Genomic DNA, 25,008 nt, shown 5'->3' with positions numbered 1-25,008 from the left:
CAGTGGGGATTCTCTGCTGAGCAGTTTCTTTGATTTTTCCAACCCCTCTGCTCCGGTGAGTGGATTCACCCTGTCTCTGCCCTGGCTGTTTCCCTGTTGCCCCGTGTTGTGGGCTGAGTCTTCCAAGTTCTTCCCATCCCTCGTCTCCAGCAAACATCCCCTTTGGCTCTTCCCAAACTGTCCTGTGTGGTTCCACTTCCTCAGGACTCCCAGTGACAAAGTGATTTTATACAGCTGCTTTCACTTCCCCTCTCGGTCACGGGTTTGCTTTCTGCTTTGTTGTTGTTTGTTTTGTTTTTTTTACCAGTGTAACCCCCAAGGAGCTGACCTGGGGCTCTGTCTGCAGGCAGCTGAGGGAGGGGCACTGTCCCTGGCAGGGAGGCAAAGCCAAGGCAGATTCAGAGTCTGCCTGACAACCACTAGGGAGTGAGATGCCCTGCCAGGGAGCTCAGGAAAGGGGAGAATCCATTTTTGAGTCAGTCTGGAGCCAGGCAGGGCAAGGGCAGGCCTGGCTGTGTGGGGAGCTGGGGAGTCCCAGGCCAGCATGCAAGGTTCCCCTGACAACTGGCCTCTAGGGACCTGACAGCAGATCCCTCCGCTGGGCTTTTCCTTCCCCACTGATTACTCCCAGTTCGTAGAGTTTTGCTGGGAAACTTCCCCAGCCAGGCTGAGTTCACCCCCAGCTCCCTAGGGGAGACCAGTCACCACATGGCCAGCTCTGCTCCGGCTGCTAGTCCAGGGCTGGCCGGCTGGGAGTGTGTCTGGACGCTGGGCTAGGAGACGACAGTTTGGAGTTTAGTCCAGTTCTGTAATCTGCACCTTGAGCCCTGCACCCCTGGGTGGTGAGGGGAAATCCTGGGACAAAGCCGCCTGATTCGGGCCTGAAGAGGCCCTGCCAGCAGAGATCAGCCCCTCTGCCGTGACCGAGGGGTCCAGAGTCATCTCTGAATCCGAGGATCATTCATGGAGTTTGTGAATGCACCATCTTTTAGTTAGTCAGTCCGGGAATTTGTTTTGGGGACCCCCTACTCCTTGAACTGTGGCCTCAAGCCAGGGAGTACGGGTTTGGGGATTTTATCACCAACTGCATATTAAACCTGTGCAGGGACTGACCACCTCCTCCCACTTGTGAGTCCTTTGTGGTGTACTGAGCCCAGTCACCCATCCTGCTAAACCACTGCAGAGAAGATATCGCGGTCATAGGTCATCAAGGGCCCCAACAAAGTACACGTACCAACGGGACACTGATCTTACATTTGCTACATCAGGTCATGTGACTGGGGAAAGTCACGGATAGTGTCAGCGTGGGCACGAAGAATAGTGTTTTACCCGGTTATGTTATATTCGTCTCCCGTTTAATATAATTACTGTGTTGAGTATATTGTGTGATTTCTTGGAAGTCTCCGACTTTCTGGCAGGTAAGTGGGGGTTACCCTGTGGTTGGCATTTTCCTCCCAAGCCGCCCTGGGGACCCTGCCAGGAAGGAGTGAGGGTGCTGGAGGCACCAACAAATACATTCACAGGGAAACATAAAGAAGATGCACCCTGCTGGGTGGGTGGCGGGATCCAGGAGAGCCCAGACCTGTCCATCAAAACCTGTTCGCAGATTAGCATGAAAGAAGGTAACCGGGTGGGGAGGGGGCACGACACTAATTCAAGAAACAATAGATGGAGACAGACAGAGGAGCACAAGGAAGCAATGGGACAACACTGGTCAGCACGATCAGCTGTGATAACAGGACACCAGCAACTCACCATAGTCAGGTTTTTTGCAAACACCTTGGAGGGATTTGAAGGAGGCTAATAAGGTAGCCGTGCAGGTGCTGATGGGGGCTTCTGCCAAGTGTGGGGGGCAGCATGGGGGGTGGGAGTTACAGCTGGGCGGGTGAGCTGAGAATTCTGACTCAGCAAGATTTCGACAGAGCGTCGATGTGAGAACCTACAGAGAGGTCCGAGACCAAAATGACACCCAAGTTATGGGCCTGAGTGACAGGCAAGAGGCTGGTGGTGTCCACAGTGATTGAGAAAGGCGGTAGCAGGGAGAACTGGGGGCGGGATGGCGTAAATTAGGAGCTCTGTTTTAGCCACATTTAACTTGAACTGATGGTGAGACATCTACAAGGAGACAGAGACACAGGCCAAGATTTTCATCTGAAGAGAAGGAGACAGGTCTCTGCCTTTTCAAAGAAACTCGGGTCACTGCTGGGACAGAGCTGGGCAATGCCTGGGCAAGGGGAGCAGCCCAGGGTATGATTGTATTTAAGAGCTACTGGAACTAAGGGCATGTCTACACCATTAGCAGCTACAGGTTTACAGGGTTTTTTCTTTCATCCACCTAGGTGCCTTCAGTGGGGGTTAGGTCAGCCTGTCTGTCACACAGGCCATGAATGCTTCAGAAGCTTAGGTTGATCTAAATTTTAGGTGTAGACGCGGTCTCAGAGCAGGTGACTTCCCCCAACTCTGCAGAGAAGCAAAGTGAAAAGGCTGCACCTGGAGCTAAAGGAAGGGCAGGTGTGAGGAGACAAGTCTTAATGCGGCTGTTGCAGACACACAAAGAGAGTGAAGATGGAGCTGAGAACTGCCTGGTCTCTTGGGGCCTTGCTCCTACCCATATGGACTCTGCCTTGAGCGTCCCTTTGCCACACTAACCTACATACCTTCTCCTGCTGGATTCCAGGGGATTAATAAATGCTCCTTTGTTCTCAAAGGCTGTTTTGCAGAATACTGACTGGGTTCCTAAGACAGTGGGGCCAGAACCTCAAAGGGATTTAGGTGCCTCGTTCCCATTGAAATGAGCAGGAGCTGGGAGCTGAAACATCACTGAGGATCTGGGTGGTAAAGTCTGTGCAGGAATCTAAACATAAGTGGATTCTCTGTAGGTGTGAACGGTGGGAAGCAGGAGGTGCTGGAGGACAAAGGCCCAGTCCCAGAGTCATTCAGGCTACAAGGCCTGTCCTTGTGGGTCAGTGTGAACCTTGGGGCCTGGTCACTCCCAGGAGCCTGTTTAAAGGCTGAGCAGAGCACAGAGCCTGTCAATCTGTGACGGACAAGCCGGTCAGCCCCCTCATCCATCCATGCCCCCATTCATGTCCCCCTTCCCCCCACCCGCCATCACAGCCTCCAGTGCCCTGCGCTGGGGGAGCCCCTGGAGAGCTGTAGCTAGTTCCCTGTCTGGGGGAGCCAAAGGGGGGTGCAGAGCTGTTCACTGCTGCACCCACACAGCGTCAGCTGCATGACTTCCCCTCCCCCGATGTGTGGGGGAGGGGGAGCGTACGGAAACCTACATGGGGAGAGTAATTGCCGGCTGAGAGGTTCCCACAGCTTCCCCGCCAGGAAACCACCCAGCTCACGGGTTCCTCTCACTGGCCTCAGACAGCTCCCCCTTCTCCCCATCTCACAGCCCATGGACCCCTGTGTCCCAGTTCCCCCTCCCATGGTGCTGAGCCTGCCTCCCTAGGGCCTTGTCTGTACCAGGAGAAGAGCTGTTTTCCTGCCATGTCTTACACCAAACACAGTGACTAACAGGAGCTAACATCTGAGTGAAGATGAGGTAGGTGTCAGTTTAACACGAGTTAGCAGGTCAAGTTAAAGACAAGGCTCCCCGCTAGGCTGTCCCTTGACCTGTTAACGTGAGTGGAGATTACACATGGCCTTGTCTTCACTAGGATTTTAGCCCATGTTCCCTGACACACTGTGAGAAACACCTGTTGTCTAGTGTGGACACACCCTACACCAGCAGACTGGCTGTGCTGAGCCAGGCTGAGCGCACCAGAAAATGGAAGTAGCCAGCCATGCAATAGCTATTGGCTTCCCTCTGTGTAGAATAATGAATTACTGTCTTGGATCAATTTCCCACTAAATCATCCTAATCTTCCCCAAGACAAATCCCACAGGGCTGTAGCCTCCTTGCAGACTGAGCACCAGCCGTATCGATCTCCAGCTCAGTCCTGCAGATGGTTCCACAGGAAGTTCAGTCTATGTTCTTTGCTGGCGATCTTATCAGACCCCTGAAGCCTTTGGCCGCTCTGTGTAGTGCCAGGGGTCCTTTGTAAACACGCTTTGGGAGTCATTGGTCCTCTCTCCTCATAGATCCCTACTAGAAAACGGCCAAAACCAAACCAGTGCTGACGGAAGTGATTGCTGGGGCCAGCTCCAAATATTCTCACTGCTGACCTTGATGGCCACTTAGTATGGAGCAGGTGATGAATGCAGGTTGCCCCCTTCACACGATTTAGCAGCATATTTAAATAAATAAATACAAATCAATGTGGGCAAATTACGGTTAGAATGAACAAAAAATGGTCACTCTCAGAGGGATAGCCGTTTTAGTCTGGATCTGTAAAAGCGTCAAAGAGTCCCGTGGCACCTCGTAGTCTAACAGACGTCTTGGAGCATGAGCTTTCGTGGGCGAATCCCCCCGTCGTCGGAGGCACGGAGTGGAAATTTCCAGAGGGGGGTGTAAATGTGCAAGCAAGAATCAGGCTAGGGATAACGAGGCTGCACTTGCGCAAGTCTCTTCATGAGGTTGAGGAGTTCTGCTCCATACAGCTAAAGTACGATACTTGACACCATGCAAGGCACTGCATTTAGCTGTATGGAGCGGAACTCCATCAACCTCATGAACAGACTTGCACAAGTGCAGCCTCGTTATCCCTAGCCTGATTCTTGCTTGCACATTTACACCCCCCTCTGGAAATTTGCACTCCGTGCCTCCGACGACGGGGGGATTCGCCCACGAAAGCTCATGCTCCAAGACGTCTGTTAGACTACGAGGTGCCACGGGACTCTTTGACGCTTTTAAGTGGCTACTAACATTTCAGCTTTGCACCTTTCCCCCAATTCAAAGATGTTAAGGACAGAAGGCCCCATTCTGATCATCTCATCTGGCCTTTCAGAAAGGCTAGATTAGGAAAGTCAGACACAAGGGGACGTTTTAAGAAATGATTGGTTTTTAACCCTATATTTAGCTAATTTTCCCCCAGAAAATTCAGCTGCCCTGTGAAGTGTTGTGCCGGAGCTGGAGTCTCTGTGTGAGGATCACACGGCGGGAGAGGCAGGTCAGTCCTGCTCTTTGTGCATTTCCCAACACAGGCTGGGGACAGAACCAGGACTAAGGACCCCGGAGACAGGAGCCGGAGTACAGGTCTGCTAGGAGGTCGTTGCTGCCCTCTGCTGGCTCCAGGATGCGTCACACCCCACTCCCCACATTCCAGATCCCTCTGCCCACAGAACTGTCCTTTATCCTATGTTTACCATCGTGGCCATGGGCATGAACCAGGGTCCCATTGCGCTAGGCGCTGTACAAACAGAGAACAGACTATCCCTGGTTTCTTCATCAAGCTCTATTAAAGTGTCTTAATTGCATTATAGTTTGACCAGCATTGGCTGTTATAATGAGGGTTGGGAGGCAGGAATTATGGGGAGAGCTAGTCAGAACCTGGAATTTCTATTTTATGGGGAATTTTAAACATATTTATATTTGCTTTTGATCCAATTCAGAATGAAAATAATTTTTTTTAAACTGCCAATGAGAGAGAATTTTTAAAAAAAGAAAAAAAATCATTTTAGAAAATATAACAATTTTGAAATTTCATTTAGTTATTTTAGAAGATTATTTTTACATGATTTCTTGTATTTCACGGCTACTACTGGCATATCAGAATAGACTATGTAAAACATTCTCTTTTATAAAGTCATTAAGGGCAGCTGCTACTTAGGTACCAGTTGAAACTTTTTAACTTTCTAGATCAGCTGTTCTCAAACTGTGGGTCGGGCCCCCAGAGTGGGCTGTGAACCCACTTTAATGGGGTCACCAGGCTGGCTTAGACTTGCCTGGTAGGCAATGAGGCTCAGGTTACAGGCCCTCTTCCTGGGGCTGAAGCCCTTGGGCTTCAACCCCCCAACCCAGAGCAGTGGGGCTCAGGCAAGCTTGGACTTCAGTCCCCTTCCTGTGGACATGTAGTAAGTTTTGTTGTCAGAAAGGGGCCATGGTGCAATGAATTTGGAGAACCCCTGTTCTAGATCAAAACAGCCCATTAACTGCTCCCTCACACACAGCCACTGGGCTGCCTGAAACCAGCACAGTCATCATCACAGCCACAACAGAGTGAAACTACACCAGATCACAGCAGCTGCAAGAGCCTTCCATCAAGAAGGGAACTCATCACACAGAGAGGAGGCAGCCCCAGCTCTGGGATGGGGGATATGCACAGGGAGCTTCCCAACCCCAACCAACACCAAGCTCCCCCATCCCCACACCAACTAGTGCAAATCACTGTTCACGCAGCTCAGACGCTATTCATCTCAAAGGAAGAGTTGAGGAGGATTTTGACCTTTCAACTCTGGAGAAATAGGGGTAGTAAGGGTACAAGGCCCTGCCCAGAGTGAGCTTTTTGATGCCAGCTCACGCCCTGCGATGGGCCAGGAATCAGCTGCCTTTTGGGTGAAGGTGCCTGGTTCAGAGGCATCTTTAAGACCGGCCACCCATGAGCAGAGGGGAAGGCAAAAAGTTTGCACTGGCTGCTCCTGTACTCTCTGCCACTAGCAGAGACGAACCCTGGGCACCAAGCACCCAAATTCCCCAGGGAGGAGCCACCAACACGTCCCGGTTACACTGTGGTGTGATACAGACTCACCCAGGAGGTTAGCGTTAACCCAGCAAGCCCTGCAGGCTCCATGGGACAGGCAGAGGGGCTTGGCCCAGTCTGCGGAAGCTGGTCAGGGAGGGGTCTCCAGACCATCTCTGTCTCTCACCTGCAGCTCTCACCAGCCTGTGGTGGGTCCATGCAGCCCACCACGGGGGAAGGAATGAGGCAGCTCCCCTGCTGTGCTCCTGAGCACACTGGACAACTAGTGCCAGGTGCAGCTGCAGCATCACTCACAGGGACAGATCCAGGAACGTCACAGATTCACTGGAACAGAAGGGAGTATGGACACGCTAACCTGGAGTATCTGCAAGGTTCTTACTGGGCGCCCGTGAGAGTTTTAGTTAAAAGCTGCTTTTGCTGATAAGCGGAAATTAGAAGGTTTTGCTGTTGCTAGAGAAATTGTTATAGCCCATTAGGGGTTATGATTGGTCTGATGCAGGGTATAGTCATGATTTGAGTAAAATAAGTGGCGAAGGCATTATAAGAAGAATTCTCATTTTAACTATATGAGGGTGAGAAAACAAGCTCATTGGAACGTAACTCGGGGATACGGCTCAAGACCAGAACTGCTAGGATTTTTAACTCTTGCATGACCAGACTGTGGAGAAGCCAGAGCCCCAGATGACACAACGCTGACTGGCCATAAGGAGACGTCTGTCTGCTTTATTGGGAGTGGTGAGCATTAGTAGTCTGCTGATCAGTTGTTGATTGCTAATAAATACATGTACATGCTTAAGAATATTCACCGTGTGATAAAGGCTCTTTCACTGGAAAAAGGTCCTGTTAACCCGTAGAGGGTCATTGCACCCCGAGGGGGAGGAGAGAGCTGTAAATTGTGAGGGCAAAAGAGGAGGTCTTAAGTGGGGTTCCACAGGGATCTGTTCTGGGTCCAGTGTTTAACATCGTTATTAATGACCTGGATGTATGTACGGAGAGCAGACTGATCAATGCTGCAGATGATTAAAATTATTTAAACTCAATACCAATGTGGACACAAGAACAAATGGATATAAACTGGCCACTAGGAAATTTAGATTAGAAATTAGACGAAGGTTTCTAACCATCAGAGGAGTGAAGTTTTGGAATAGCCTTCCGAGGGAAGTAGTGGGGGCAAAAGATCTATCTTGCTTTAAGATTAAACTCGATAAGTTTATGGAGGAGATGGTATGATGGGATAACATGGTTTTGGTAATTAAATATTCATGGTAAATAGGCCCAATGGCCTGTGATGGGTTTTTAGATGGGGTAAGATCCAAGTTACCCGGGAAAGAATTTTCTGTAGTATCTGGCTGATGAATCTTGCCCATATGCTCAGGGTTTAGCTGATCGCCATATTTGGGGTCGGGAAGGAATTTTCCTCCAGGGCAGATTGGAAGGCCCTGGAGGTTTTTCGCCTTCCTCTGTAGCATGGGGCACGGGTCACTTGCTGGAGGATTCTCTGCTCCTTGAGGTCTTCAAACTACAATTTGAGGACTTCAATAGCACAGATATAGGTGTGAGGTCTTTTTTAGGAGTGGTGGGTGAAATTCTGTGGCCTGCATTGTGCAGGAGGTCAGACTAGATGATCATAATGGTCCCTTCTGACCTAAATATCTATGAATCTATGAATCTATGACACAAAGCTGCGGGGTGTGGGGAAGGAGGTTGCCAACACTTCAGAGGACAGAGCTAAAATTCAGAGGGATTTGGATAAATTGGAGAACTGGGCAATAGGCAACAAAATGAAATTCGACAAAGAAATGTGGGTGCACCACGTAGGGAAAGAAAACCAAATGCACAAATACAGAATGAGGCAAACTGGCTCGGCAGCAGCGCTGCTGAGAAGGATCTGGGAGTGGTGGTGGGTGGGTGTTTGTTAGTGGAAAGGCTTGAATCATAAAAGATGAAGAGTTCAGGTGTACTAAGTGTTTCTTTCAAACTCTGATACTTATGGTAAATAAACCACAAAAGGCTGAAAAAGTTTTGAATCTGTTTCTCTCTCTCTATGCAGATACACCTACAATAACCGTATTTGACAAAACTCACACGCAAACTTAAACCTGTTTCCTGAAAGTATTTTTAATGCTAATACTTGCATCTACTTGACGTTTTTCTAAATACTTTCTCAACGTTTCAGATAAATTACATCTTTCTTGGAGACAAGTATCAGGGGGTAGCCGTGTTAGTCTGTATCCCCAAAAACAACGAGGAGTCCGGTGGCACCTTAAAGACTAACAGATTTATTTGCGCATAAGCTTTTGTGGGCCCACCGACGGGTTTATTGTACGTCTGGAGCAGATTACAAGACGTTCTCAGGGGCGTCCATCTGGGTCTGTCCCCGCCTAGGTGGAATCAGGCCACTCTTTGTTCCCAGCCCAGAAGTGACTCCTCCTTTCTGTGGCCCACCCCATCTCACCTCTAAGGCCCCGCCTCCATCTTTGTCTTCTTTCCCGGGCAAACAGGTTTCCAGGTGACTCTCTCTTCAGCTCTTTGTTCTCTCCGCTGCCCATAACTGGCTGGCTCCAAGTTCGGATGGGCCTTCGGGTCATCAGTCGCTGAGTTACAAAGTGTCCAGGCCATGGTCTGGGGTCCAGGCTGCTAGACTGGGTACCTGGTCCTCTACAACAACAGACACCCCCCCCACCTTGGGTAGACATGCAGCACATGGGGGAAACTGAGGCACACACAGTATACACACGCAACATTAGGAAAATGTTCCACTTCACCACACAGGTTGCTTAGAGAGGATATGGAATCCCCGTCATTGGAAGTTTTTAACAACAGGTTGGACAAACATCTGTCAGGGATGGTCTAGGTTAACTTGGTGCTACCTGAGATTGGGGCTGGACTTGATGACCTTGAGGGCCCTTTTAGCCCAGCATTTCTATGGCTCTATCAATGGTGAAAAGGACATTAGAGGCACTTATAAACTAAACACAGACACTTATTCCTGTCCAGCAAAATGCCTCAGCCGATGAGAGCAATAGCGCTGCCAGCTGCGAGTAGACCCGGCCATTTACCATGTTATAATCATGAAATTCTACAGAAAAGACAGACGTCCCCACCATAGACACACACCAGCTACTGCTCACAGATCTCGCGCACCGCCCAGGGTGTGCAGACAGCACTGCGCAGCCAGAGCACTGAGTGCATCACTGAACGCTAGCAAACACTGAACTCGGACTAACAGAGTTTTTATCCATTCACATTTTGGAAATTATTCTGTGCAAATAAAACATTATTACAAAAAACTATGACATCTGAAAAGCAAAAAGTGGTTCAGTGAGCAGACAGATGAGGCCGGAAATCCCACACAGGACACTCCAAGTGCCAGAGAAAAGCTAGGGAGGGGTTGACTGGTTCTTGCAGGGAGACAGAGCAGAGCTCATCCGTCTTCCTCTCTGGGCTCCCCTCACGTCGTGGCACAGACTCCAACAGGCTCAGTTAAGCTGCAGAAGTTAAACACAGGCAACGTCTATTAAAGGGAACCTGCCAGAATGTTTTGCAATGACAGTGCACGCTGCTGTGGGACGGTCGCCCTAGTGGCTGCAGGGTTCAGTGGACAAAATCTCGAACCCCACTGACAAAGCTTGTAGCTCCAGGGTCACAGACCCGGGTTCCTGGAGCCCCAAGTGCCGGGCTCTGTCCCTCCTGCTTCCTCCCTGCAGTTTCACTGGAGACTGTTCTCTGAAGCAGCTGGAGTTATCCTTGCAAAAGCTGAGCTCAGCCCACGCTGTGTCAGCAGCCACAGAGAAATCCCTCTCACTAGAGTCTTTCACACCTAAATTCATCACAGATAAAACAAGGGGGATTTGGCTACAAACCTGTTCCTGCACCCTCATGTGAATAAAAGGGAAATAAGAGATCCAGAACCCCCCTGTCCTGCTCCTTGGGGCTGGTTTGCTAGAGGGTCCAATGACTTGGACTAGGTGTCTCTCTCCAGAGGCCTCAGTGAGAGCAGTGAACCCCTAGGCTACAGCCTCCATCACTTACCCTTGGCAGATAGGTCAGAGCCACTAGAGCCTTGGTCATTTTCTGTGCAGAGGAGGAGGAGAAGAGAGAGGATATTAGCGTCTCTCACAAGGCAGGGTTTCAGCGGAGTTAGTAGATACGGGGACTCCTATCCGAAGGGAACAGTCATCACCTCACTCTTCCCTAGCAGTGAGCTGGTTGGTGCACAGACCAGTCTACAGGGCAGCTGCCCAGGATTTCCATTATTCCCACGCAAAAAATGTCACCACTGCAGGGGGTCAGCACTGCTCTGTGCTCTTCATGCCTCGTCAGAACGGGAGCCCGGAACACTCAACATTCAACGGCTGGCAAAGTAGGAGATGCTGGGCTAAGGATACTCAGGCCAAACAACCTCAACTCTGCCCCCTTTGGTCTGTTCCCAGAGGGGTCCCTCATGCAGACCACAGACGTCACCCTCGCCCCCTGCCAATGAACAGCAATTCCCGCCTCTTGAAAAGGGGATAAGGACAACCTGGGGAATTACAGACCAGTCAGATTAACTTCAGTACCCAGAAAGAAAATGGAGCAAATAATTAAGCAATCACTTTGCAAACACCTAAAAGATAACAAGGTGATAAGTAACAGTCGGCATGGATTTGTCAAGATCAAATGGTGTCACACCAACCTGATAGCTTTCTGTGACAGGGTAACAAGCCTTGTGGATGGGGGAGAAGCGATAGATACGGTATCTCTAGACTTTAGTATGGCCTTGTCTACATTGGCACTTTAGAGCGCTGAAATTTCCTTGCTCAGGGTGGGAAAAAACACGCCCCTGAGCAATGCAAGTTTCAGTGCTCTAAAGTGCCCGTGAGGTCACAGCACCGGCGCGGGGAGCCGCTCTCCCAGCGCTTTCAGCTACGCCCCTCGTGGGGGGTGGCTTTTTTAGAGCGCTGGGAGAGCTGTCTCCTAGCGACGGTGCCACGATTACACGCTGGTGTCATGGCAGCGCTTTTACGTTGCTAATGTAGACGAAGCCTAAGACTTCGGCTACGGTCTCACATGGCCGTCTCATAAAGTAGGGAAATACAGCCTAGGTGGAGCTACTGTAAGGTGGGTGCAGAACTGGTTGGAAAACCGCTCCCAGAGAGTAGTTATCAATGGTTCACAGTCAGACTGGAAGGGCATCACAAGTGGGGTCCCACAGAGATCAGTTCTGGGTCCACTTCTATTCCATATCTTCAGCAATGATTTAGATGATGGCATAGAGAGCACACTGATAAAGTTTGTGGAGATACTAAGCAGGAAGAAAAGGAGGACTTGTGGCACCTTAGAGACTAACCAATTTATTTGAGCATAAGCTTTCGTGAGCTACAGCTCACTTCATCGGATGCATTCAGTGGAAAATACAGTGGAGAGATTTATATACCTAGAGAACATGAAACAATGGGTGTTACCATACACACTGTAACCAGAGTGATCACTTAAGGTGAGCTATTACCAGCAGGAGAGCGGGGAGGGAGGGGACCTTTTGTAGTGATAATCAAGGTGGGCCGTTTCCAGCAGTTGACAAGAACATCTGAGGAACAGTGGGGGGTGAGGGAGTGGGGGGAAATAGTTTTGCTTTGTGTAATGACCCATCCACTCCCAGTCCCTATTCAAGCCTAAGTTAACTGTATCCATTTTGCAAATTAATTCCAATTCAGCAGTCTCTCCTTGGAGTCTGTTTGTGAAGTTTTTTTCTTGAAGAATTGTCACTTTTAGGTCTGTAATGGAGTGACCAGAGAGATTGAAGTGTTCTCCAACTAGTTTATGAATGTTATAATTCTTGACGTCTGGATTCGTGTCCATTTATTCTTTTACATAGAGACTGTCCAGTTTGACCAATGTACATGGCAGAGGGGCACTGCTGGCACATATCACATGGGTAGATGCGCAGGTGAACGAGCCTCTGATATTGTGGCTGATGTGATTGTGGCTGACGTGATTAAGCAGGAAGGGGTTGCAAGTGCTTTGGAGGACAGGATTCTAATTCAAAATGATCTGGACAAACTGGAGAAGAGGTCTGAAGTAAATAGGATGAAATTCAATAAGGACAAATGCAAAGTACTCCACTTAGGAAGGAACAATCACATGCACACATACAAAATGGGAAATGACTGCCTAGGAAGCAGTACTGAGGAAAGGGATCTAGAGGTCATGGTGGATCACAAGCTAAATATGAGTCAACAGTGTAACATTGTTGCAAAAAAAGCAAACATCCTTCTGGGATGTATCAGCAGGAGTGTTGAAAGCAAGACATGAGAAGTAATTCTTTCACTCTATTCTGCGCTGATAAGACCTTAGCTGGAGTATTGTGTCCAGTTCTGGGCACCATATTTCAGGAAGGATAGTGGACAAATTGGAGGAAGTCCAGAGAAGAGCATCTAAAATAATTAACAGTCTACAAAACATGAGCTATGAGAGAAGATTGAAAGAATTGGGTTTGTTTAGTCTGTAGAAGAGAAGACTGAGGGGGAGATGTGATAACAGTTTTCAAGTGCATAAAAGGTTGTGACAAGGAGGAGGGAGAAAAATTGTTTTCGTCAACATCTGAGAACAGGACAAGAAGGAATGGGCTTAAATTGCAGCAAGGGCGGTTTAGGTTGGACATTAGGAAAAACTTCCTGCCAGGGTGGTTGAGCCCTGGAACAAATTGCCTAGGGAAGTTGTGGAATCTCCATCATTGGAGGTTTTTAAGAGCAGGTTAGACAAACACCTGTCAAGGATGGTCTAGAGATGAAACAGTCGTGCCCTGAGTGCAGGGAACCAGACTAGATGTCCTCTTGAGGTTCTTTCCAGTCCTATGATTCTATGGTACTAGAGCAATAGTTGGAGATTTCCTTAAAATCCTCAGTGTAGACAAGGCCTATGAGTGGGAGCGAGGATCTCCTGTCAGAGCCTCTAGGCTAAAATCCACAAGCAAACACTGATCGCTGTTCAGGGATGGCCACTTGAAAAGAGGCGATGGGTCTCTCGTCACTTACCCTGAGCTACAGCATAGCCGTCTCCCTTCCTCCCTGCAGAGAAAAGGCAAATTTCAGTGAATGCAGCTCCCAAGGCAGGAACCGACTCTGATCTGTGTCCGCACCTTAGAAACCGGGCCCCTGGCCCAGCACAGACCCCTGGCGCTCAGTAATGGACTCAAGGTCCGAGGCACTCATGATCGGCAGGAGGGAAAGACACAATGAGACAGAGTTTCCAAAGAACTCAGCCCACTGGGTGCTCTTTGGAAAAATCTAGCCTCATATAAACTGTAACCTGCACCCAGTTTCTGGGTCTCTCTCTCCAGCAGCTCCCATTGGGGGTCATTAGCTCAGTACCACAGTGGGGCAGTTACACCAGACTGACACTGGTTCCTGTACTGCTGTTGTCCTTAGGTGGGTGTGCAGGGCCCAGCAAGTCCAGGGAGTTCCCACATTCCAATTCTTTACCCGGGCGTTTCTTTTTCCAGATGACTACTCCGATTATAACACCAATCAGGAAAACTGCAGTGATAACGCCAGCCAAAACGGGAAACAGATTGTTATTTCGTTCTGAAATGGAATAGAGAGAATGATCAATGGGGAAAAATCCCCTCCCCCCACTGAACCCCCTTTCCATCCCACTGCAGGGATCCGTCAGTCAGCTCCCCAGGTTAGGGCTAAGTCCTGCAACCCTCCACCCCTTCCAGTGAGCTCCACGCAGCCACCATACACCTACCATGCATTGCACCCCACCATACAAAGTCCTGGACACAGCCTCTACCCCTTCAAATCATAATACATATGTAGCACTTAAACTAGAAGACTTTTATAACATTAACCAATCCTCATAAACCTCTGTGTGGGGGAGGATGGATGTCAGTATCGTCCCTAAATTGGAGGGGGGAAAGACTTGCTGAAGGTCACACAGCGAGTCAGTGCAAGAGCCAAGAACTGAACCCAGGAGTCCTGGCTCCCAGCCCCTCACCCCCCCGCCCTTGACCACGCTGACTTTAATGACTAATGGAAAGTCCCATTGTGTGATTCTGGTGACAAACTGGAAACTGACCTCAAAGTTCTGGATTTCCCTGCCAAGAATGGAGTTACAGACACAATGCGTGTTTTTAGAGGAGGCAGGAATTGAACAGGAGAAGACAGAGATATTTTAATACTGTTCTTGGTTTATATAAGCCCGTTAAACCCCGAGTTCTCCATACACATTCAGTTTCACTAATCAGCTTCTCCTGTTGTCAGAAAGAGGCACGTAATAAAACAGCAAAAAGAAAAATATTTCTAAGAGAATAAGGAAATGTGGTTTATGACACAAAAATTGGCAGGGGGTGTGGTAACAAGATTATGATGCGAAACCATCTGCTGATGAGAGTCCCGGTGCAGGCTGCCCTCTCAGAAATTGTTTTCACTTCCAAATGCTGCATTTTTCCACATCCCAATTAACACGCAAAAAGATGGCTGGAAGGCAGCTCCATGGGTAAAAAATTCTTCCAAGACTTTCTTGTGCTAGGGAACTAGCAGACTCTCCCTCCTGATGCAGGGCTCTTATCTGCCTCCTCGCTCCATTCCAAGGCCATACCCCCCCTTCCAGCATCACTGCACACAGAAACAAGCTGCTCCCAAAATTAAACCTCTCTCTCTGGCCACATGGGCAAGGATGAAGGGCCCCCAGAGCCGTGTTTCTGAGAACCTGCTGAAGTTGAGAACAGGCTGGAAGCTGAAGCAAGACGAATTTTGACTGCAAGTAAGGGGCAGATTTGAGCTCCCCTTGGGATGTGGTAAATTCTCCATCCCTTAGAGACTTTACATCTGGAATGGGCATCTCTTTCTGAAGGATCAGTTCTAGCTTGCCCACAGGCTACCAGCTTGGTCCCTGGTGTGATTCCCTGCCCTGGCCTATGCAGGAGCTCAGACTGCTCTCTTCCAGCATTAATGCCTCATGACTAATCTTCTCCCTTCGGAGACACTGTATTGCTGAGATGTATCCAACAGCCCCAGAGGCAGAAAACTGGAGAGCAGACATGAGCCCCAAGCACTGTGGGTCCCAACTCTAGCACAAGAACTTGACTGCAGAGGGACAGGGCCAAAGGGGACAGGGCCTCACAGACCCTGAGGAAATTCCAGCTTCAGCCTAGAAATCCGAATGAGAATTTTCAGGGTTTGAGTTTAATGGATTCCCTCTCTCCCACTAGAAAAACAGACAAACACACAAATGCCTTACCCCAGGAGACAGAGAGTGGCTCCAACAGGCTTTCATGCTCTACATGGCATGAATAATGGGCTTTGATCTTGGGATCAATCTCCATTGTCACCCAGGTCTGGTAGGTCCCGTCCCCACTGGGTAGGATGCCCTCAGAGTAGGTCTCTTGCTGTCTGCTCTCCCCATTTTTCAGCCAGGTCACGGTGATGTCCCGGGGGTAGAACCCACTGACCTTACAGGAGAGGGTGATGAGGCCGTCATGAGATGACCTGTCACTCACTCTAGCTGTTGGGCGCACTGGGAAAAAAGAAGAAATTGAAGTTAGTTGTTTCCAAGCTCTAATCCAGGCAGCCTTTGCTGGAGCTTTGCAGCATGAAATTTTCAGACCCGAGCAGGGGGAGAGGATGAAAGTCCATGAGACGGAATCCCTCTGATGAGAGAGAACCACCGTGTTAGAGGATTTCTGTGCCCAATTCACAGCATCAGCAACGGTGAACCCCGAATCCAGGTCCCTGACCAGATTTTATGAGTGTGGAAACCAGAAGCCTCTGCTCCCAGCCAGAGTGACACAAGTACCTTAAAAGGCCTCACTAAGCTCCAGATACAGGTGTCACAGATGTCAATCCTTAATCACACGCTACGTTTGTGGTCATCTCCTATCCTATCCTGCAACTGTCCTCCTGAGTCGGAGTGGTAAAGCATTTATCCTCTTCCCTTCTATGTTTGTGCTGATTAATCTTTAACTAAAAAGCTTTGGTAATAAATGTGACTGAGTGTGATTATCTGAGGTCTTATTGATAAAAGAATCAAGTAATAAGTAAGGAAGTGTTGCAGCAAAGGTAGGTCTTGAGAAGGAAGACTTCAAGGACAAGGGGAGCCTTCTTCTACATTAGTATGGGGAGGGCAATTCCAATGTAGGGGATGGCATGGAAGGAAGCACATAGATGACCGTGGGAGAAGTTGGACAAAGAGGCAACAAGGACAAAACTACCGTCATTGGTGGAACAGAGGGGCTGGGGGTAACACAACAAATATGATGGTGCGACAGTGAATGAGGAAGAGTTATATGGTGTTTGAAGCTGGTGTCCAGAGAAGTGGTGGCACTTCCATAATTAAAGTTCAGTGGAGCTTTCTCTACAGAGTCTATTTTTCAGAGTGCTCTAAAATGCACAGGCACAGGCAGATTGCCTTGATAACTGCTGCATCACACCAGGGGAAGAGGAGGAATTTGTGCTGTGAATTTCGGCTCATTTGGTCAAGTGGCTCTGGAGATACAGCTCCTCTACAGTGAGCTGCTTTTATCATTTATCAATTTCTTATATCTTTTTCCACCAGAGCGGGCAGAGGGTGGGCGGGGGGGGGGGGGGTTGTTTCCCCACCCATCCCTGATGCGAGGTTAGTTGAACGGCCCCCTACCCCCCTGCTCCATTTTGGAACTGGGGCTGGGGAATGGAGATGTAACCTGTAGTGACCTCTTGGGTGGGGCTTGTCCCCCATTTTACCTTTCCTCTGCAGAGTCTCCTTCCCGTACTCTAGAGCACTCCTTAGCCAGGGAATACATTTCTCCTCCAGGTAGCGTTTCCACTGCTGATTGTCAAGTACTTCAGTATCCCATCTCCTCTTGGTGATCTGAGCCCCAATGTCTGCTGCTACCCAAGTCATGGTCTCCTTATCGAAGGTAAGGAAGTCTTGTCCGTCATATGAATCCTGGTAGAACCCCTGAATGACGTCGTCTTCCTGGAGATCACAGCCGCTTATCACCTGAATAATGTGAAACCCTAAAACACAGCTGAGGGTCAGCAGCAGCCTCTCTCTGAAAATCTCACCAAGACACCACTGCAGGTAGCCCAGTGGATCCTCCCCTTGTTATTGGGCCCTCCCTCCCCTGAGAAATGGGGTTCCCACTTATGCTGTGGGGTCCTAAACCCTCCCAGCTCCTTTCAGGAGGGAGCCTGTTGTCGTCAGGGTCATTTTAGGGAAAGAGAGCGTGCAGAGGGTCTGTTCCCCACTCTCTTCTGCTCTGGTTGTATTAATTTTGCAGGTCCTCGGGGTCACTTGGTCCCCCACCTCCTCCATTCACAGTACCCCCATGTCCCCGTGAGGACGGGGTACAGGAGGTCTGTCCCCGACACTAACCTCTGCTCTGGTTTCATGACCTCACAGAATCCCCAGGGTCCCTCTGTTTCCCTGCCCCCTCTTCCCCGTCCTCCCAACTCAATCTAGGAATGGCAAAGCACCAGCTTCGGATGCGCTTGGCCTCTTTTTCACATGGCCACTGTCTCAAGGTGATTCCCTGTAAGGATCAGGCCATTGACGGCCTTTAGTACAGCTGGCCACCATTTTCCTACAGCCAGACGAATCTTCACAACGGCCCCCATCTCGCACACCACCAAGAGCAGACTCAGTTAATACAGCCACCCCTGGGCTGACAGGAGACAGGGAGGGAGACTGGGGGGTGGGAGGTGAGGATGGGGACAGGAAGGAGAATTTAGGGGAGAGGGAGGGAGGCTGTGGTGAACAGAGATCACTGTGGGGATCACAAGGAAGACTGAAACGTGTGAGGAACGGATCAGAGCCCTCGCTTGGCAAACAGGACAGAATGTGGGGGCACAAAAATAACCCAAACAGGGTCCCAAATATTTTCACCCCTCCCCCACCCTGCATTAGATACATCGAGGTAAATGCCTGGATTTTCAGCAATGACTAGTGATTTTGGGTGCCCAACTGAGACCTTTTAAAGGGACCTTATCAGAATGTGGAAGCACTTGGCCTCTGAATCTCAGACACCCAAAAATCACTAATCACTTCTGGAAAAATGTCGGCCAAGGGATTAAAATACAAATAAAATTTGGTGTCACAGCCACAGGTGAGAGCCAAGCCTACTAAGCTGCATCCCTGAACCATGCCCCAGGTTTGGACAAAAACCTTCCTGTGACGGCTGTTCTCAGAGCTGTGCTGCACACGTCCATTCCACGCTAGGTGTGTGGGCCCCACCCACAGTCCCCGGGAATTTTCCCTCCGTGATACCCCTCAGGCCGGCTCTAGCGCCCCCTGGTACGATGCGCTCATGTCGCAGGGCGAGGGGACCGGTTGACCCCCCCGCACCTTCTCAGTTCCTTCTTGCCAGCAACTCCAACAGAGGGGTAGGAGGGTGGCTCGGGGAATGGACGTGTGCAACATGTCCCAAAGAAGAACAGTTACAGAAAGGTTAGTAACCATTTTTTCTTCTTCAACTGCTTCAAAAACGTCCATTCCACGTTCGGTGTCTACCAAGCAGTACTTTAAGAGGTGGGCTCGGAGTTCATGGACACGTGGATTACAACACTGCCCAACCAAGCCCAGTGTCATCTCTAGCTTGCTGAGCGATGACGTAGATGGAAGAAAAAGTACGTACTGACGCTCAGGTGGCTGCTCTGCAAATGTCCTGGATCGGGCCTGGGCCACAAACACCACTGAGGAAGCTTGTGCTCTCACAGAACGGGCCGTCAGGAAGGCGGGTGGTGGGACACCTGCCTCCTCGTACCACATGTGACTGCACAATGTGATCCAGGATGAAATTCTCTGAGCCTTTCATCCTATCAGCTACTGCCACAAAGAGCTGCGTGGATTGACGGATCGACTTTCTATATAGTCCTTTCTATACAGAACACTAGGGCGTGCCTAACATCCAGAGTATGGAGATGTCATTCCTCCCTATTCTTGTGTGGCTTCGGGAAGAAAATAGGAAGGACAATAGCCTGATTACATGAACTGCGAGACTACCTTTGAGAGGAACATGGGGTGGAAGCGACGTTGTACCTTGTTGTTAAAGAACACTGTATACAGAGGTTTTGACAGAAGAGCTCTAATCTCCGAGACCCTCCTGACTGAGGTAATTGCTACCAGAAAGGCGACCTTCCAGGAAAGGAACAACAGAGGGCACAATGCCAGTGGCTCAAAGGGAGGCCCCGTGAGCTCTGACAGGACCAGTTTTAAGTCCCCCAGGGGGATGGGTTCCAAGATTTGTGGGTGTCAGGGTTCCCTCCCCACGCTGAACTCTAGGATACAGATGTGGGGACCCCCATGAAAGACCCCCTAAGCTTATTTCTACCAGCTTAGGTTAAAACTTCCCCAAGGCAAAAATACTTTGCCCTTGGAAGGTATGCTGCCACCACCAAGTGATTTAACAAAGAATCAGGAAAAGGACCACTTGGAGTTCCTATACCCCCAAAATATCCCCCCAAGCCCTTACACCCGCTTCCCTGGGGAGGCTTGAGAATAATATTCTAACCAGTTGGTTACAAAGTGATCACAAACCCAAACCCCCAGGTCTTAGGACAATAGAGAAATCAGTCAGGTTCTTAAAAGAAGGATTTTATTTAAAAAAGAAGGTAAAAATCACCTCTGTAAAATCAGGATGGAAAATAACTTTACAAGGTAACAAAAGATTCAAAAACACAGCAGAACTTCCTCTAAGCTTAGTTTCAAAGTTACAGAAAACAGGAATAAACCTCTCTCCAGCAAAGGAAAAATTCACAAAATATAATCTAACACGCCTTGCCTGGCTTTTACTTACAATTTTTGATGCATCCGATGAAGTGAGCTGTAGCTCATGAAAGCTTATGCTCAAATAAATTGGTTCGTCTCTAAGGTGCCACAAGTCTCCTTTAATTTTTGTAATATGAGAGACTTTTAGGATGGTTTATAGGAGAAGGAGTTTTCTGACTTGATGCTTCTCTGCTTCCCAAGAGAACATACACAAAAAAAGCCTTCCCCCACCCAAGATTTCAAAGTATCTTCTTTCCCCATTGGTCCATTTGGTCAGGTGCCAACCAGGTTATTTACCCTTACAGGTAAGGAGGAATTCTAGGCTATCCTTAGCTGTACGGTTATGACAGCGGATATAGCCTTTCAAAGCCCTTGAGGAAGTGAATGGACATTTCATGTGAAAAAACTGACCACCCACCCAGCAGGGGTTAGAATGCTGAGATTGCTGGTAGGTGTACCTTAACAGATGAAACTGCTAAATCTTGCTTATTAGAGGGCTTATTCCTTCACCCTCCCACTTCCCTGGTCCTTCTCGCATGAACAGAGAGCAACAATACCCAAAATCCAAAGGTGCAAACAATTCAATGTTTATTGGGGTGAACTTCCAGCAAGCTTAAATCCAAGTTCCTTTTTCCTCATTTTCGAATCCCAACTTACTTCCTGTTTGCCCCTAATTTATAAAGTAATATTTTAAGCTATACCTTAACCAATCATTTTACTGAAATTTATCTAACCAATCCTAACATATTGTAACATGATTAGATAAGCAATTATCTGCCACCACCTTAATTAGTTTACACCCAGCAAAATTGTTTCTGCCTGCTGTATAATTAATCACAAAACCAGACAGAGACCATGCAAATAAACAACAGCAAAGTGGGAACTATAATGACAAAACAATACAGAAGTGAGGATTTTACAACTACATCTATAAAGACATAAGGGTTTCCCAGGTGTGTCTATTGATAAGTGAGTTCTTATCAAACAGGTTTCAGAGTAGCAGCCGTGTTACTCTGGATTCGCAAAAAGAAAAGGAGGACTTGTGGCACCTTAGAGACTAACCAATTTATTTGAGCATACGCTTTCGATAAAGTGAGCTGTAGCTCACGAAAGCTTATGCTCAAATAAATTGGTTACTCTCTAAGGTGCCACAAGTACTCCTTTTCTTATCAAACAGAAAACTATCAAACTAAATTTTCTTGTACATCCTCTAGGCTCTTCCCTTTATCTGGAGGTGATCACCTTTTTAACAGCCCCAGATTGCCTTATTTCAATAGGACTGGTTTGAAATGTGTGACGACATGACTGTATGCTTTCCAGCTTATGGCTGCTCTCACTGCTTAGCCAGAGGCCTTAGCTTAAAAACAGGGCCCCAGACCGTCACAGTGAGAGAAGGCCCTTACACTGGCAGACAGTGATTCTTTCTTTTGTACCTCTATAACTAGCTAAATGATAAACATATACCTAAATTCTTAAAGTACAGGCCTTTACAGACTGGACTGAATATCTATATCCTAGCACTCCATACCCCTCCCCCTTTTGGGATCCTCCTGCCCAGGTATCCCTGGAAAAGCATAGAATATCAGGGTTGGAAGAGACCTCAGGACGTCATCTAGTCCAACCCCCTGCTCAAAGCAGGACCAATCCCCAACTCCCAGATCCCTAAATGGCCCCCTCAAGGATTGAGCTCACAACCCTGGGTTTAGCAGGCCAATGCTCAAACCACTGAGCTATCCCTCCCCCCCAGGACATATGGCGACACACTTCCTGATAGGGCCAGCCATCAAGTTGGAAGGTGTCGATATTCCACCTGTCCCACTGCCCCTTGTGTAGTACAATACCCTGCAACTTCTCTCGTACAGGCATACCACACCTATTCTAATTAGTGTTCCAGACTTCCCATTATAGTGGGCCTGAGAACGTTGGGTCCAGGCTGTCTAGTACACTGAGGGGGAAGGCTTACTACATTACTTATAGGTTATAATTAGTGGCTGTTCTCTAGGGGGTTGTGCCCCCCTTGATTGTTTCCATATGCAACATAACACGGATAGAGTTATCAATACACCAGCTGCTATGATAATCCACAGCAATACTGAGAGTCCTGACCACTGCAGTATGGTCCAACATCCTGGCCACCACCAAAAACACAGCTTCTCCTCCTTTGATAGGGTTAAAATTTTGTTAGTGCCATCCTGCAGTGTGTATTGTAAGTGTGTCCAACTGTTGGCGCTTCCAGCAAGTTGCTCTTGTAATTTCTGTGTACTCTTGTCCATATTGTGTCCGCTGTTTCCAGACTGTTCTGGAGTATCTGCTTCATCTGAGAGATGACTCAGTGGGCGAGAGGCAAGGGTGCCGGAACAGGGGGACCAAGGGGCCATGGCCCTGCCACTTCAGCAGCAGGTGAGAGCAGGGGGGAGGGGGCAGAAACTCAGGAGAAGAGGTGGAGCGGGGGCGGGGGGGGAGCGTCGGGGAAGAGGCGGAGTCACAGTTTCAGCACCGGTCTCACCACTCATAGGGAGGTTCTGGCACCCCGGTGAGAGGCCTTGCTGGGTCGACCAAATGGAGAAACGCTTCCACTCGGTGAGGTAAGTAGCACTGCTAGAAGGTTTCCTACTGCCTAGCAAGACCTAGCCGACCTGCTCTGAACAGGCCCGTTCTGCAGGTTTAACCATGGGGCTGTCAGGCAGATGGAGCATTTGGCCGTGGGAAGGTGCCAAAAAAAAAAAAAAAAGGGAAGAAGGAGGATCCTGGGAACTACAGGCCAGTCAGCCTCACTTCAGTCCCTGGAAAAATCATGGAGCAGGTCCTCAAAGAATCAATCCTGAAGCACTTGCATGAGAGGAAAGTGATCAGGAACAGTCAGCATGGATTCACCAAGGGCAAGTCATGCCTGACTAATCTAATCGCCTTCTATGATGAGATTACTGGTTCTGTGGATGAAGGGAAAGCAGTGGATGTATTGATTCTTGACTTTAGCAAAGCTTTTGACACGGTCTCCCACAGTATTCTTGTCAGCAAGTTAAAGAAGTATGGGCTGGATGAATGCACTATAAGTTGGGTAGAAAGTTGGCTAGATTGTCGGGCTCAACGGGTAGTGATCAATGGCTCCATGTCTAGTTGACAGCCGGTGTCAAGTGGAGTGCCCCAGGGGTCGGTCCTGGGGCCGGTTTTGTTCAATATCTTCATAAATGATCTGGAGGATGGTGTGGATTGCACTCTCAGCAAATTTGTGGATGATACTAAACTGGGAGTAGTGGTAGATACGCTGGAGGGCAGGGATAGGATACAGAGGGACCTAGACAAATTGGAGGATTGGGCCAAAAGAAATCTGATGAGGTTCAATAAGGATAAGTGCAGGGTCCTGCACTTAGGATGGAAGAACCCAATGCACCGCTACAGACTAGGGACTGAATGGCTAGGCAGCAGTTCTGCGGAAAAGGACCTAGGGGTGACAGTGGATGAGAAGCTGGATCCGAGTCAGCAGTGTGCCCTTGTTGCCAAGAAGGCCAATGGCATTTTGGGATGTATAAGTAGGGGCATAGCAAGCAGATCGAGGGACGTGATCGTCCCCCTCTATTCGACATTGGTGAGGCCTCATCTGGAGTACTGTGTCCAGTTTTGGGCCCCACACTACAAGAAGGATGTGGATAAATTGGAAAGAGTCCAGCGAAGGGCAACAAAAATGATTAGGGGTCTGGAACACATGACTTATGAGGAGAGGCTGAGGGAACTGGGATTGTTTAGTCTGCAGAAGAGAAAAATGAGGGGAGATTTGATAGCTGCTTTCAACTACCTGAGAGGTAGTTCCAGAGAGGATGGTTCTAGACTATTTTCAGTGGTGGAAGAGGACAGGACAAGGAGTAATGGTGGGGGAGGTTTAGGTTGGATATTAGGAAAAACTTTTTCACTAGGAGGGTGGTGAAACACTGGAATGCGTTACCTAGGGAGGTGGTAGAATCTCCTTCCTTAGAAGTTTTTAAGGTCAGGCTTGACAAAGCCCTGGCTGGGATGATTTAATTGGGGATTGGTCCTGCTTTGAGCAGGGGGTTGGAGTGGATGGCCTCCTGGGGTCCCTTCCAACCCTGATATTCTATGATTCTAACTCCTGGAGAGCCCTGAAGTGTCCTGGGAAGGGGAAACACCCATCCCTGCCTCTTCTGGGGAGGAGGCAGCCTGCATCAGCATGGGACCTTCCTTCTCTCCTTCTGCACCAACCAGATCCTGTAGCTCCAGGTTCTGAGAGTCAGTACCTGGCTCAATATCTTAGTCGGATCAGCTGCTGTTCAGTGTGACAGAGGAATCCCTCTCTCAGACACCACTGAGTAGGAGCATCTACATGGGAGATGGGGGGGGGGGGGCAGGAAGCAGAGGAAAACCCCAGGGGTTCCAAAAAGGCCACTGTATCTGCATGGGCCATTGCCCACTGGGCCAGGTGCTCAGAGGATCCCCCACCCTGGGATCCACCATTGCGTAGGGCTGACTGGTGGGGTACTGGTACTAGGTCCCTCAGCTGAGTGCAAGATTCAAACGCCAACTTGGATGATGAGTCATCTTGTGGGGACGAGGGGGGTGTGGTACCCGTCGGCTCCCTGGGACGGTGCTCAGGATCCAGGGATCGGGCCGAGATGGGGAAGCTGCTTTGACATAAGCAGAGAGCAAGGGCCTGGTACCAGACGGGAGCTCGGGCCAACAC

The 25,008-nt window shown here is 49.1% G+C and overlaps 1 protein-coding gene across 4 annotated transcripts in view; it reads right to left on the bottom strand.

The window, feature by feature from the left end:
* Positions 1-8,846: 8,846 nt before the first annotated feature.
* LOC140911917 (class I histocompatibility antigen, F10 alpha chain) overlaps positions 8,847-25,008 on the bottom strand; it is a 33,053-nt gene continuing 16,891 nt past the window's right edge. For 2 of the 4 annotated variants that reach the window (XM_078852986.1, XM_078852989.1), the window contains 6 exons: positions 17,291-17,566; positions 15,810-16,085; positions 14,048-14,149; positions 13,601-13,633; positions 10,620-10,661; positions 8,847-10,075 (listed from right to left, as the gene is read on the bottom strand). In XM_078852986.1, the coding sequence (XP_078709112.1) occupies positions 10,071-10,075; positions 10,620-10,661; positions 13,601-13,633; positions 14,048-14,149; positions 15,810-16,085; positions 17,291-17,566 (734 nt within the window). In that variant the 3' untranslated portion in view covers positions 8,847-10,070. The remainder of the gene's footprint in view (positions 10,076-10,619; positions 10,662-13,600; positions 13,634-14,047; positions 14,150-15,809; positions 16,086-17,290; positions 17,567-25,008) is intronic. The other 2 variants (XM_078852987.1, XM_078852988.1) reach the window with 2 other exon arrangements.

This window comes from Lepidochelys kempii, chromosome 5, assembly GCF_965140285.1.
Source record: "Lepidochelys kempii isolate rLepKem1 chromosome 5, rLepKem1.hap1, whole genome shotgun sequence".
Classification (NCBI taxonomy): domain Eukaryota; kingdom Metazoa; phylum Chordata; order Testudines; family Cheloniidae; genus Lepidochelys; species Lepidochelys kempii.
The sequence above is the reverse complement of the archived record's forward strand: the minus strand, read 5'-3'. Positions and strand labels throughout refer to the sequence as shown.